General features: G+C 39.4%; 1 protein-coding gene across 3 annotated transcripts in view; it reads left to right on the top strand.

Moving 5' to 3' along the window:
* LOC115659575 (ubiquitin carboxyl-terminal hydrolase 25) overlaps window positions 1-13819 on the top strand; it is a 144238-nt gene that overhangs the window by 19380 nt on the left and 111039 nt on the right. For all 3 annotated transcript variants that reach the window (XM_030579940.1, XM_030579931.1, XM_030579922.1), the window contains exon 2: window positions 13379-13456. In XM_030579940.1, coding sequence (XP_030435800.1) covers window positions 13379-13456 — 78 coding nt within the window. The remainder of the gene's footprint in view (window positions 1-13378; window positions 13457-13819) is intronic.

The raw sequence follows: 13819 nt of genomic DNA, 5'->3' as shown, positions 1-13819 counted from the left end.
CTGTCTTCATGGATAGGCATCATTTATCAGTCATGTAAGCAAGCTATCTGTTTTGAACCTGACCAGTAAAGAAAAGCTTACTATTTGTTGGAAAGCACAGAGTACAGAGATGTAGGCTTGTTCTGAACTGTTCCCAGGAGAAATAATGAACGTTGCAGAGATGACATTCTCTGTAGTTAATTGAGGGTCTTTTGTGTGTCCATTCTGCATAATTCCCTATATCTTTGTTTAATTATTTGTTTATAGTAGAAACTAAAAGCCCCTTTATAGATTAGAGGAATGTAATCCTTTAATCCCTCATTATTTTTCCCATTACAGCGACAGCATCACATGATGAGACCAGTTTATGAGCTAATTGGCTGGGGGCAGTTTCAGTAACAGCTGCATTTAAAATCAATTCCTATTGGAGTAAAAGAAACTCTAATTTAGAATAAATATAGGGGGGCCAAGTACTGCATTCTTTGTTCTGATAATTTTTCCTATTTAAGTCAATAATGCTGTACTTGTGAGTCAGGTAAGCAGGGTTTGGTTTCTGTATTGTTTGAAGGGATTTGAGATAACATACCATTCTTGAGCATGTTTTTTGTTATTTTGCGTGACTTTGAAAAATATATCCCTAGCACCGATAAATGCTCAAATATTTGTCCCATAAGAGGGAAGAAATTATCCTAATCAGTTTTGAACACTTTTCTTGGAATGAAATGTTGAATCCAAAAGTGCTGAATGTGATGTTTTATGTTAGGCCGTACTTCTCATTACTAATGTTTGAGGCCGTCTGGTTCATCACCAGGAATATAACTGTCTTTGTGGGCCTTTGAAACAAAGGCACTGAAGTGTCTTAAATGATCAGCGTGCACTTGCAATATGAAAATTTTTAAATTAGAAGTGTCATGAGTAGAGCTGGGATATAACTCTTTAGGAATATATGAGAGATTTGGAGATGCAACTGCAAAAAAAAAAAAGAAAAAAAAAGGCATGGCTACAACTTTTTTTTCCTGCGAACCAATATAGTAGCTCAGAATGGAGGCATGACAGGATTTGTCATGAAATATGGTGGTGTAAATTACAGTTGAACTTTGGCACCTGATAGTTTTTAAGTTATCTGAGTTTATAGCACTGTTTGGGATTAACTTCTGCACAGTAGTTTTTAGTATCTTCTTCAACTGTGTGAAACTAAATGTAGTGCAGATCCTGTCCTGCTTTACTTGTCCAGGCTCAGCCAGTAGGACTGTATATCTCAGATAATGTTAATTAGACATTTCCTTACATGGAGGGGTGACTGGCTGGAAAAGGCAAAAATGGGGAATATGGGCACACAGAATTATAAAGAAAAGGATTGGCATTAAGCCAGAAAAATAGAAAACTTCTGAGTTAACAGCAGTAACTTTAAGCTAGGTAGTTACACTCAACGGTTGTATATGCAGCACTACAGGTATTTGTGGTGCTCTATCAGTAGATACAATTACAGGCTCTGAATAAGTAACATTCTAAATTTGATATAATACAGCATGGCAGATACAGATATGTGGAGCAGAGTGTGAATATGGCCAGATGACTTGCATAAGAAATTGAGTAGGCCTATACTTACCACTGGTTCCAAATTAATAACATCTGTATGAGGGTGGTGTCCAGGATAGAGGTCAGTCCTGAAAGGCTGATAAAAACGAAGTGAATTTTGAGCAGAGTTTTGAAGGATTAGAATGAGTCTTGTAGTGTGCAGGCATCAGGCAGGAGAGACAGATTGCTTTGTGGGAGGAGGAGATACATAGCTTATCTGTGATAGCGTTTTTAGTTATACTTGTAACTCAGCTTAACTGAATCAGTTATTTTAGTGTAGATACTCAAATGTGTGAATGCTAAGGGTTTGTCTATACTTGAAATGCTACAGCAGCACAGCTGCTGCGTAGACATTACCTACATCAGTGGGATGGGTTCTTTCATTGGTGGAGGTAGTCCATCTCCTCATGAGGCACTATCAAGTCTTTCACTGACTTAGTGCTGTCTATACCGGGGGTTAGGTCAATTAAACTATGTCATTCAAGGGTGTGGAATTTTTCACGCCTCTGGGAGATATAGCTGTGCCAATGTAAGTTCCCAGTGTAGACTAGCCCTAATACAGACACTTGCTAGTGTTGATTCCGGATAGTGACTTACTCTGTGCTGAGTGCCATCTTTTTCTGTCAGTGAACTGTGTGACCAGGCGCAAACATTGGTGAGGTCTGTAGTAGCATTTATATGTGTTTGAGTGTCTGCACTAACATATGCAATTATGTGTGCATGATCAAAAACTTTAGTTTAGACATGCCCAAAGGAAGCATCAATATGAGTAAAAATGGAAGGACGCAGTTGGGGTAGTACTTAACATTCATGCATAGCTTCAGTGGACATATTTCAAAGTATTTAATAAGTTGTACTGAAAATGTTAACATAGTTGTGCAAACTTGGCGTTCTGATGGAACTGTTAATAATCAAATCAATCTGGAAATTCATTTTCTGAGGTTGATGGAGAAAAATAATACTGGGGCAGCATATCTCGGTGATTAACAAAAGCGCACACAAAGGATTTGTTGTTGTTTTTCCATTGTTTCTCTAGTGTAGTGTTGCTTTTTGTAACCATACTTTATATATGTTGGTGAAGTAGTCAGAAGCACTGAAATTCAAGAACAAATGTTTTTTCCTCATTTTAATGGTGACAAAGGAGTGATACTAGAATGGAAAGCTACATTGAAACCAAAGGGAATGTGGATGTAGGTGCAGTTGTATCTTATTGTCTCATGCAGTTTAGCAAATAAAAGACAAAAAAATCCAGAAAAGTGTTTGTTCAGATTTCTAATTTGTATTAAAGGAAATGGAGCAAAACTGCCAAAGTAAAAGATCTCTCTGAGGTATTTGATGGAGAAGCACAACTATTATTTGGATATGATATAGAAAGAGAAGACAGGCTTCATATTTGTAGTGAAAAGGACATGAACACAGGTGATTTTACTACTTTACACAGGGGAGAGCAAATCTATAGTAAAGCAACTATGGAAAAATAATAAGTGAATCCGTACATGCAGTTCAGGGGAAACTCCTCCTCCCGTGCCATTTGAGTGTGAATGGGATGAATTTCCTGTAGTAAATTCTAGTGGATGAAACAAAAGGCTGTTTAATGTAGTAATTGCTGAATATATTGTGGTGTTTTATAAAACCTTTTTGAGGTGTTTGTCAAAAATAGTCATTTTTTGAGGTTAAAAAGGAAAATTATTTTTAAAGTTTTAATTTTGCCTAGTTTACTCCCTATGTCCTCATGTTCAATTCCATTGGGGGAGTTAGGAAGTAGAATAATGCTAAATTGTTTTGAGACTAAGAATTTCCCCCTTTGTCACCCTCCATGCTACTGTCTTGGACAGTTTTGAGACTGTCTGACAAGCCTTATCAGTTTTGAAGGTGAATGAGCATTCTGTCCTCTCAGCTGCCACTGAAATAGACGTTTCTCATCCCAGGAAGTGCTCCGTAAATTTGTGGTTAAATAGTAAGAACACTATGAACTTTGAGAAACAATATATTTCAAGTACAAATAGTTGCCAAATTCTCACCATTTATATGAGAACCCTTTGTTCTAAACGTTAGCAATGTGTATACATCATGTATATGTAAAGTGAGGGGAGGTAAATAAATAGGGCCCTACCAAATTCACGGTCCATTTTGGTTAATTTCACAGTCATAGGATTTTTAAAATAGTCAGTTTCATGGTTCCAGATGTTTATATCTGAAATTTCATGGTATTGTAACCGTGGGGGTCCTGACCCAAAAGTGGGTTGTGGAGAGGGTGTCACAAGGCTGTTGTCGGAGGATTATATTGCCACCCTTACTTTTGTGCTGCTGCTGCTGGCAGGGGTGCTGCTTTCAGAGCTGGGCAGCTGGAGAACAGCGACTGCTGGCTGGGTGCCCAAGTGTAAAGCCAGCGCCACCTCCAGTAGTAGCGTAGAAGTGAAGGTCACAGAGTGGGGGGGTGTTACCATATGTCCCAGTTTTCCCAGAACCCTCCTGTCTGGGTCGGGGGCTGACTGGCTCCCTCACTTCTGCGTTGCCTTCAGAACTGGGCTCCCAGTGAGCAGCCACAGAGCTTCATGCACCCAGTGGAGGTTCCCAGAGTTGGTTCTGGCCCAGTTCTGGGAGCCGCCTATGCAGGGGAAGAGGGAGTCCTGTCCCTCCTCAGCCTGGGCTGGGACTAGCAGCTGGAGCCCGCTGCACATAGGACCCACCAGCTGAAGCATTCCTAGCCCTGCCCCTCCCCAACAATAGCCAGATTGCACGGGGAGATCAGATTTCACAGTCTGTGGTGCAGATTTCATGGTCAATGAATTTGATAGGGCCCTAGTCATAGGTACAGAGGATATTGTTAAGGATTTTATCTTATTATCAGTAAGTGGATGTTAGTGGTTTTAACTGCGTTGTCCATTATAAGGCTATGATTTAGTAATGGATATTTTAAGTAAGTCATGAACAGGTCATGGGCAGTAAACAAAGTCACTGCCTGTGGCCTGTTTGTGGCGTATACTAAAAAGGCCTGTGATTATATCTTGGGGTGCATGAGGTTGGGGGGTGCCCAGGGCCAGCAGCTCCAGTTGCCTGGGGCCAGCGAATCATGGGCTGCTGCGACCAGCCGCTCGGGAGCCCGCTGCCCAGGGCCAATGGATGCTGGAGCTAGCTGCTTGGGTGGCCTTGGGGTCGCCGAAAGTTGTGGAATCCATGACTTCTGCAACCTCCATGACACACATGGAGCCCTAATTATAAGTAAAGGTCAACACATTTAAACCTAAGTACCTAAACTTAGGTTCTTAAATCCAGATATAAGAACCTATGTGACCCCCTCCCCCCCAAAAAAAAAAGTGCTGAACACCTCTAGCTTTGATTGCTTTCCACAGGATTTGTGAGCATTCAATAACTTAGAAAACAGTCAGTGGTTTTCGTTTTTTTTGTCTAGGTGAATAAATACGGATTTAGGAGGAGCTGTAGAAATCCATGTTTGTTTTTTTTTAAAGGCTTTTACTTACAGTAGGCAGTGCAGCTAGAACAAGTAATATCATATCTATCCAAAAATCTCAGTGACTATAGGACCCAGTTCTGCTACTCCCACTGTCCTTTGCAAACTTCCTCAGTTTAATGTAGCAATATCGTTGAGGAATGGTTTATGTTGTAATTATTTCCCATGTTTTTGATCCCACACCTTGTTAGGTAACAAAACTGTCCTGGAAATCCCTAGCCAATTTGAGTGATTTTATGATCACATTTTCAAATTATTTTTATTTTTTTCTGTCCTTTGTGTCAAACTCACACAGCAGCAAATAGGGGAAACTGACTATTCAGGGGAAAACAACTAAATCCACTGTACACACAGTGCTGTCAAATGCCTAAAGTTTATAAAAAAAAAAAGAGAGAGAATTTATCCTCCGATATTTCAGTTAATCATAGGTCTTGTGATAAGAGAAGGTTTAAAAAAAAAAAGTTCAAACAAATTTCATTGTTATCCCTTAATCTTAATGCCTAGAGCCCCATGAAATTCTTCTTTTTTTTTTTTAATTTTCATTTTATTTTTCAGGAATTTTTTATCTATTAAAATGTTTTATTTCTCTTTATTAAATTTACATTACTACCTCAGATGACTGTGTATAAATAAAAACAGTGTATAAATCCTAGTTTAGCTGTACCACCATTGTAGTATTAATCAATATTCCAGGGTAATGAAAGGTTTTAAGAATTAAAAACAAACACAGACCAATTCTCTGCATTTTCTTTTTTCATGGTTTGTGCTCTGTTGCTTACAATCAATGTATACTTTGGCAGGGGGAGGGGGGAAGTTCACAGTCTACACTAACTGTAGGGGGCATGAAACACTAAATGGTACTGGATAAACTGGCATTTTGGCACATGAGCACAAACAGTATGTCAGTAGCATCTAGATCCATCAAAATTATTCTTAAGTATATCTGATGCACTTTTTGCTCAGTTTCAGGTACCATAATAACACACACTCCTTTTTGGTATTTGTTAGCAGTGACACATTTTTAATAGTCCTTGATGATACTTTTATTTAGGATGGTCATGTGGCTGTCTCCAGTGGATTACACAATAAGCTAAATGAAACCAGTAATTTAATTGCTGCATTTTCTGATATTTGTTTGACCATCTTATCAAGTGAGTTTTGAATGGCCGCTTTTGCCTGTCTGACGCTTGGTCTTCTGTGTCTGGCTCCATAGCAGCAACACTAATTTTTCATCTGAGGTCTCTACATTGATTCTTAATAGCACAACGTTTCACATGAACATCAGTACTTTTCGGTTAGCAAGAGTACCCAAGGCCTTTTGGTTTAATCTAATTGTGTAATTAAATCTTATTTGTGCACAATGTGCCTTTACGAAGCTACACTGAAACTTTACGATTGAATAGAAACTTACATTTTTCATGATCTTTAGAAACGCTTTCATAATGGCTGGCTTCTTCAGATCAAAGAAAGCTAACAAAGCACAGAACTGAACCAGGAGTTCCACCTGGTTATTGCTTGCTTGATATATAAGAAAGAAGACAGCTCAGGTTTGTTTACTTTTAGGAATTGAAGATAGGCAGACTTCAGTGTCTTGAGAATGAAAACTCTCTCAAATCTTGCCACTGTTGAATTTGTCAGTCAACTGATCAACAAATCCATTTCCAACTAAATGGAGTTTGTGTGCCCAGTGTGTCATATGCAAAACTTCAAGAGCACTGAAACACTTCATCATATACACTGCTGTGTCACTCAGTGGCAAGCACATCAGAATGCTACATGTTGTAGCTGTTCAACATATCCATAAATGCCTGGGAACATGTGGTTGCATTGGCATTTTTAAGAAATAAGACTGAAGCCTGGTAAACGTTTTCTGTCTCTGTAGCACCAAATGTCTTAAACAAAAGTACAGAGACACATCTTCCTGCACATCGTCATAAATCTCAGACAAATACTTGCCTATGACAGCATCATAGGAAGATATTCCAGCCTCAAGCAGTCAGCACTTGAAAGGTCACTGGCTCCTAAAATAGGACACTAGTTTGAAACAATATGTTGGGAAAATACTGTAAATGCTGTAAAGTTGAATCATTATGCATCAGATGAGTTAAGTACACCTCTACCCCAATATAACATGACCCAATATAACATGAACTTGGCTATAACGTGGTAAAGCAGCGCTTCAAGGGTGCGAGGCTGCGCACTCTAGTGGATCAAAGCAAGTTCGATATAACGCAGTTTCAGCTATAACGTGGTAAGATTTTTGGCTCCCGAGGACAGTGTTATATCGGGGTAGAGGTGTACTCTTGGGCTGAAGGATGGTCAAGCTTTTCTAGTGGGTGTTATTGCTAGCGCACATTTCAACTGCATCCTCTACTAATGCACTTTTTTCTTTTTTGGCTTTCCTGGCACTTTGCAATGTTTCACCATTTGTACCTTGGCAGGTTCTTTTGCTTATATCAGTGACTGCACAGTTTTTTTTCCTCACATGATTGACATCAACAATCTGTAATGAGCCTGTCTTTTTACTCCCATTCCAGCTGATAATTGGAAAATCTGCACATCATGTCACTATCAGCAATGTATGTCCCTTCATGCTTAAATTTTTTACTGTGTTGTTTAATTATGACAGGTGGTTTAGGATTTTAAACCACAGCATATCTGAAGGCAAAATCTGTGAATTTCCACGAGGTGTTGAACAACTCTTGCTATCAAAACATTTGCACAGGTGCTAACCTGCCTTGAGACACTCACCACCCACCGCCACAGTTAGCTGTGCCAAAATACCCTGGCTGGCTCCTTCGGGTTCCCTACTTGAAATTTACTCCACACTGCAGCCTCCAAGTAAGCCTCACCTCTCCATCCCAATTTAGTGACATGAGACACCCTGAATGGTCCCAGCCTCTATTGTTTCCTTCAGTTCCCCCCCATTCTAACCCCCCAATATCACCTGGGATCATTTCTCCCCCACTTAAATATTTCCTATATCTTAGTGCCAGGCATCCCTCGCCTAGCCCTTCTTATACATCAGGGGTCCCCAACGCGGTGCCTGTGGGTGCTGCGGTGCCTTCAGGGGCATCTAAATGCACCCGCGTACTGGCTGGCGGTGGAGCATCTGCCAAAATGCCACCAAATTTCTGCAGCGTTTCAGCAGTGATGCCTCTCGATGACATCACTTGTCACCCACAAGTGATGTCATCAAGACACGTCGCCACCAAAACAGTGCAGAAATTCGGTGGCATTTTGGCGGATGCTTCACCACCACCACAGTCCTTCGTCTGGCGCCCACTGTTGTACATTGTTCCTTGCTTGGGGAGTTGGGAAGTCCTTCAGGGAGGTTATGGTGTGAGCCCTCACTGCTTTTGCCCTGCAGCAATAGTTCCCCAGCTTGGTTGACCCCAGCTCCCTGCTCTGGGTGTTGTGACCTGGTGCAGGGGTTTACAGTGCTGTTAAGGTGTAGCTTGACAGCCCCTCCCTGATGACAGAGGTGTGGCCAAGCCAAATTTGAGTGACTGGTGCGAACACACCTTATGCTAGGTCCCAACACATGGAGCGAGGAGTTGAGCCCCGCTCTATGGGATAGGAGCTGTTTTTATGTTCTTTTGTTTTTGTGTTGCCTCACATTTGCAAAATACATGGAGCTGCCATAGAATTGTAGGATTGGAAGGGACCTCGAGAGGTCATCTAGTCCAGTCCCCTGCATTATCTAGACCATCCCTGACAGGTGTTTGTCCAACCTGCTTTAAAAATCTCCACAATGGAGGTTCCACAACCTCCCTGGGCAATTTATTCCGGTCCTTAACCACCCTGACAGGAAGTTTTTCTTAATGTCCAGTCTAAACCTCCCTTGATGTAAAATAAACCCATTGCTGCTTCTCCTATCCTCAGAGGCTAACAAGATGATTTTTTTTTAACCCTCCTGCTTGTAACAACTTTTTATGTACTTGAAAACTTTTATCTTGTCTCCCTTTCAGTCTTCTCTTTTCCAGACTGAAAAAACGGTTTGTTTAATCTTTCCTCATAGGTCATGTTTTCTAGCTCTTTAATAATTTTTGTTGCTCTTCTCTGGACTTTCTCCAATTTGTCCACATCTTTCCTGAAATGTACAACCCAGAACTGGACACAGTACTCCAACTAAGACCTAAGCAACATGGAGTAGAGCAGAAGAATTGCATCTTGTGTCTTGCTTTTAACACTCCTGCTAATACATCCCAGTTTGTTCAGATTGTTTTTAAATTTAATTGTGTTCTCCAAAGCACTTGCAAGTGCTCCCGGCTTGGTATTGTAACACAGACTTTCACTGTATATAATACATAAGCTCTGGAAGTCTCAGTGTAAAAGTAGAATTAGGCAGGCCAAAATAGAATTTGAAGAGCTGCTAGCAAAAGACACAAACTAACATTTTTTTTTTTTTTTTGGTTTGTTAAATACATCAGAATCGGGAAGCTTGACAAATAATTAGTGGGGCCACTGAATGATTGAGGTGCTAAAGGTACACTCAAATAAGACAAGACCATTGCAGAGAAGCTAAATGAATTATTTGCATTGGTCTTCACTGCAGAGAATGTGAGGGAGATTCTCACACCTGAGCGGCCCCCCCTTTTTTTTTAGGTGACACATCTGAAGAATTGTTCCAGATTGAGATGTCAGTAGAGGTGGCTTTGAAACAGATAGATAGTACCGTTTAATTTGTCAGAGTCGCAGGACCAGATAGTATTCACCGAAGAGTTCTGAAGGAATTCAGATGTGAAATTTGCACAACTACTAACTGTGATATGTAACCTATTGCTCTGTACCAGATGACGAGAGGATAGCCGTTTTTAAAAAAAGGATTCAGAGGTGATCCTGCAGGCTGGTAAGCCTGACTTCAGTACCAAACAATTTTTTTAAAACTATAGTAAACAACAGAATTACCTGATCCGTAAATGAACACACTAAGTTGAGGAAATGTAAACATGGCTTTTGAAAAGGGAAATCGTGCCTCAGCAATCTTGGTATTCTTTGAGGAGGTCAACAAATGTGTGGACTAAGGTGATTCAGTGTATATAGTGTACTTGAACTTTCAGAAAGCCTTTGACAAGGTCCCTCACCAAAGGCTCTTAAGCAAAGTAAGCATTTTATGGGATAAGAGAGGAGGTCCTCTTGTGAATCGGCAGCTGATTAAAAGATAAACAAAGGGCAGGAATAAATGGTAAGTTATCACATTGGAGCAAGATAAATAGCAGGCCCCCCAAAGATCTGTACTGGGAGCGGTGCTGTTCAACATATTCCTAAATGATCTGGGGAAAAAAAAAGCTTATCAGTGAGGTGGCAAAGTTTGCAGATGGTATAAAACTACTCAGGATAGTTAATTCCAAAGCTGACTGTGAAGAGTTACAAAGGGATTTCTCAAAACTGGGTGACTAGGCAACAAGGAGGCAGATAAAATTTCAGTTTTGATAAATGCAAAGCAATGCACAGTAGAAAACATAATCCAAGTATCTGGGCAAAATGATGGTCTAAACCAGCTATTATCACTCAGATTTTGGAGTTGTCATGGATTGTTCTCAGTGTGCAGTGGCAGTGTTTGTTAGCGTGTTTCTGTTTTTGTTAATTTTTAGGAACAATTAGGAAAGGGATAGCTAATAAGGCATAATCATAATGCCACTATACAATTCTGGTTGCCTTGTCTCAAAAAAAGACATATGAGAATTGGAAAAAGTACAGAGAATGCCAACAAAAATGATTAAGGGAATGGAACAGCTTCCATATGAGGAGAGAATAAAAAGACTGGGACTGTACAACTTAGAAAAGAGATGACTAAGGGAGATATCATAGAGGTCTGTAAAATCCTGAATGGTGTGGAGACAGTGACTAAGGAAGCTTTATTTACCCCTTCACATAACATACAAACCATGGGTCACCCAAATGAAATGAATAGGCAGCAAGTTTTAAACAAACGCAAGGAAGTATTTCTTCTCACAGTGCAGTCAACCTGTGGAACTCTTTGCCAGGGCATGTTGTGAAGGCCAAAATAATAACAGGGTTGAAAAAAGAATTAAACAAGTTGATGGAAGATAGGTCCATCAATGGCTGTTAGCCAAAATGGTCAGGGATGCAACCCCATGCTCTGGGTGTCCCTAGGCCTCTGGCTGCCAAAAGTGGGACGGGACAGTAGGGGATAAATCACTCAATAATTGCAGTGTTCTGTCAATTCCATCTGAAGCATGTGGCCGCAGCCACTGTTGGAAGACAGCATCCTGGGCTACATGGACCATTGGTCAGATCCAGTATAGGTATTCTTTTGTTCTTATACTGGACAACTGGCCTTCTATCTCCGCTTATTTGGGCATGAAATAGTGCCTTTCAGTGTAGTGTTACTTTTGGTATTCAGTAGTTTAGAATTATCTATCCAAATGGTGTTTGATTTCTTGATTACATCTAGTTACAAAGATGAGATAATGATATGTACACCCTTGTATCAATGTGTGTACTGCATGTACAGATTTGTACTGCATGAATGAAATACTTGGATGGGTTTTATAATGTGTCTACGTCTTGTGAAATTTTAAAAACAAACTCTACTAAAAATTTAACCTGAAAAGGGAATATCCCCAATATTTATTGTTACAGAAAAGTATTTTGGAATTACTTGGCAAGACACTCACTGTTTGTGTATTGTTGTTCCATTTTGAAAATGACTGTATTTAATTTTCATTAATAGGAAGTGCATTCAAACCCTATACTTTACTACACCTTCTCTTACACATATAATCACTGTTTTGATTTCAGGATGTGGTCAACAACATTAGGAACAAAAAATGTCTTGCAAATGTCAGTAAATATTTCCTTCCTTTTTTCCATCTCCCAGATCAAAAATATAATTTGTTAGTTTAGAGCAGTGGCCAATAATTTTAAAGTTTTTGTTGTGATGATTTAGTGGAACTTCAAGAGCTGTTATGATCCCTGTATTTCACACTGTCAGAATGAAGCTATACTTTTTTGGATTGAGTGGAGAAAAAGAAAACAGTTTTGCTTTTTTTTAAAGCTATGAAAAAACACATTTTAAAATGTACATGTTTGTGCTATTATCATGGAACTAAAAATACTACATTTTTAAAAGTTACTTCATGCGTGTAGTCATACTTGAGGGAAGGTTAAGCCATGTTTTATTTAACTTAGTTATTAATACTTGTTTTCATTAGTTCTTTAGATTATCAGATCATATTGGCAGATATAAAGTGCACCAGATGTTTGCATGTTATGATCTTCATTGCTAGAAGGGGATTGATATTGTTAGTTTAAGAGCCAAACTAAAACTTAGAAGGGAAAATGGGAGAGACTGCTGATTTCAGATGCTTTGTCTTATTCCACAGGAATGCTTTTTTTAACTAGGGGAAAAAATCCCCATACAGCTGCATTTATCAGTGCATTGTTGAAAAACAAAATAAAATAAAAATAAATTCCACACTTGGAGAAAAATAGTGAGGTGAATTTTTGAGCTCTGACAATTCAAATGGTTAGGATTTAAAACGCGTTGCATATGCAAAGTAAATTTTTGAGGGATGAGCGAATTTGTGATGTCTGAAGAAATTATTTATGAAATAGACGTTAGTTAGTTAAAATTACTTTCTGAACTTGTTCAATTGACTGTTTTCCTTACATACTTTAAAGCCCCGGTCATGCAATTGGCTCTATACAGGAGGACGATGGCAGCCTTATGGAGCGCTCCCCCTTTGAAGCCACTGAGGCTTCATACAGGCACAAAGGTCTGCTCACATGGATCCAGTTGCAGGATTGGCAGGGAAGAGGTTTACAGTGAACACACACAGTAGATAATTGGGTCTCCTAAGCTAATGTTTAGGTTACCATTGCTGAGACCATTTGCAGCTACCCAGCCAGTCATTCCCTCTGTTATGTAACCTACTTAATCCTCAGCACCCTTAAAAGCAGTACAGGAAGGGCCACCAATGGGAGTTGTGGTTTTCTGTCAGGCGCCAGTAGATGCTATCTGAAATTTCACACATGCTCACCGGCTTTCTGGAGTGCACAGCCTGAGAGCAGGAAAATGCATAAAGGAATGTGCAGTCTGTCTTTGTGCATAAACATATTCTTTTGTATCTCTTAAAAAATACAGATAAATACGCACAACTTTTTACTGATGTATTAAGGGTAAGAATTAAGATGCATAAGTCATGGGGGAAACTAAAATAAATGATGCCCCATGCTAACTCTCTTACGTTTTGGATATGTACACAATATATATCTTTCCGTAATTTACAAGGGTGCACTATTTTTAGACCAAATTAAAGTAACACAATTATTTTGTCATTATGTAGATATTATTCTGACCATTTATTTATTCATTTACAGCACCAGCAAACATTTTTGAATCAGCTGAGGGAGATCACTGGTATCAATGACATCCAAGTACTGCAACAGGCCTTGAAGGTATGGTGGATTTTTAATTAATACCTGACAGGGAGCAGCATGTACACATGCTGTGAGTTAACCTCCTGTGATGTCACCGTCTAGCTCTACTAAAGATCTTAACAACAAGACCTGATATTCCTTATGTGAAAAATAAGTTGGAAACTTTAAAAAAAAAAAAAAAAAGGGGGGGGGTAGTTGGCCAGGCAGAGGGGGTAGTGCTTGGTTGTTGCATCTATCTATATATCAATAAATAGAATTAAAGGTAGCATCCTGATTCTTTCCTATGGCATTTCGCTTTTAGTGGAACAATGGCACAATACCTATTAATGGTTTCTTGTGTAATTTGAAAGCACAAAATGGATATCTGGTTAGATATTAATA

Source organism: Gopherus evgoodei, chromosome 1 (assembly GCF_007399415.2).
Source record: "Gopherus evgoodei ecotype Sinaloan lineage chromosome 1, rGopEvg1_v1.p, whole genome shotgun sequence".
NCBI lineage: Eukaryota > Metazoa > Chordata > Testudines > Testudinidae > Gopherus > Gopherus evgoodei.
The sequence above is the reverse complement of the archived record's forward strand: the minus strand, read 5'-3'. Positions and strand labels throughout refer to the sequence as shown.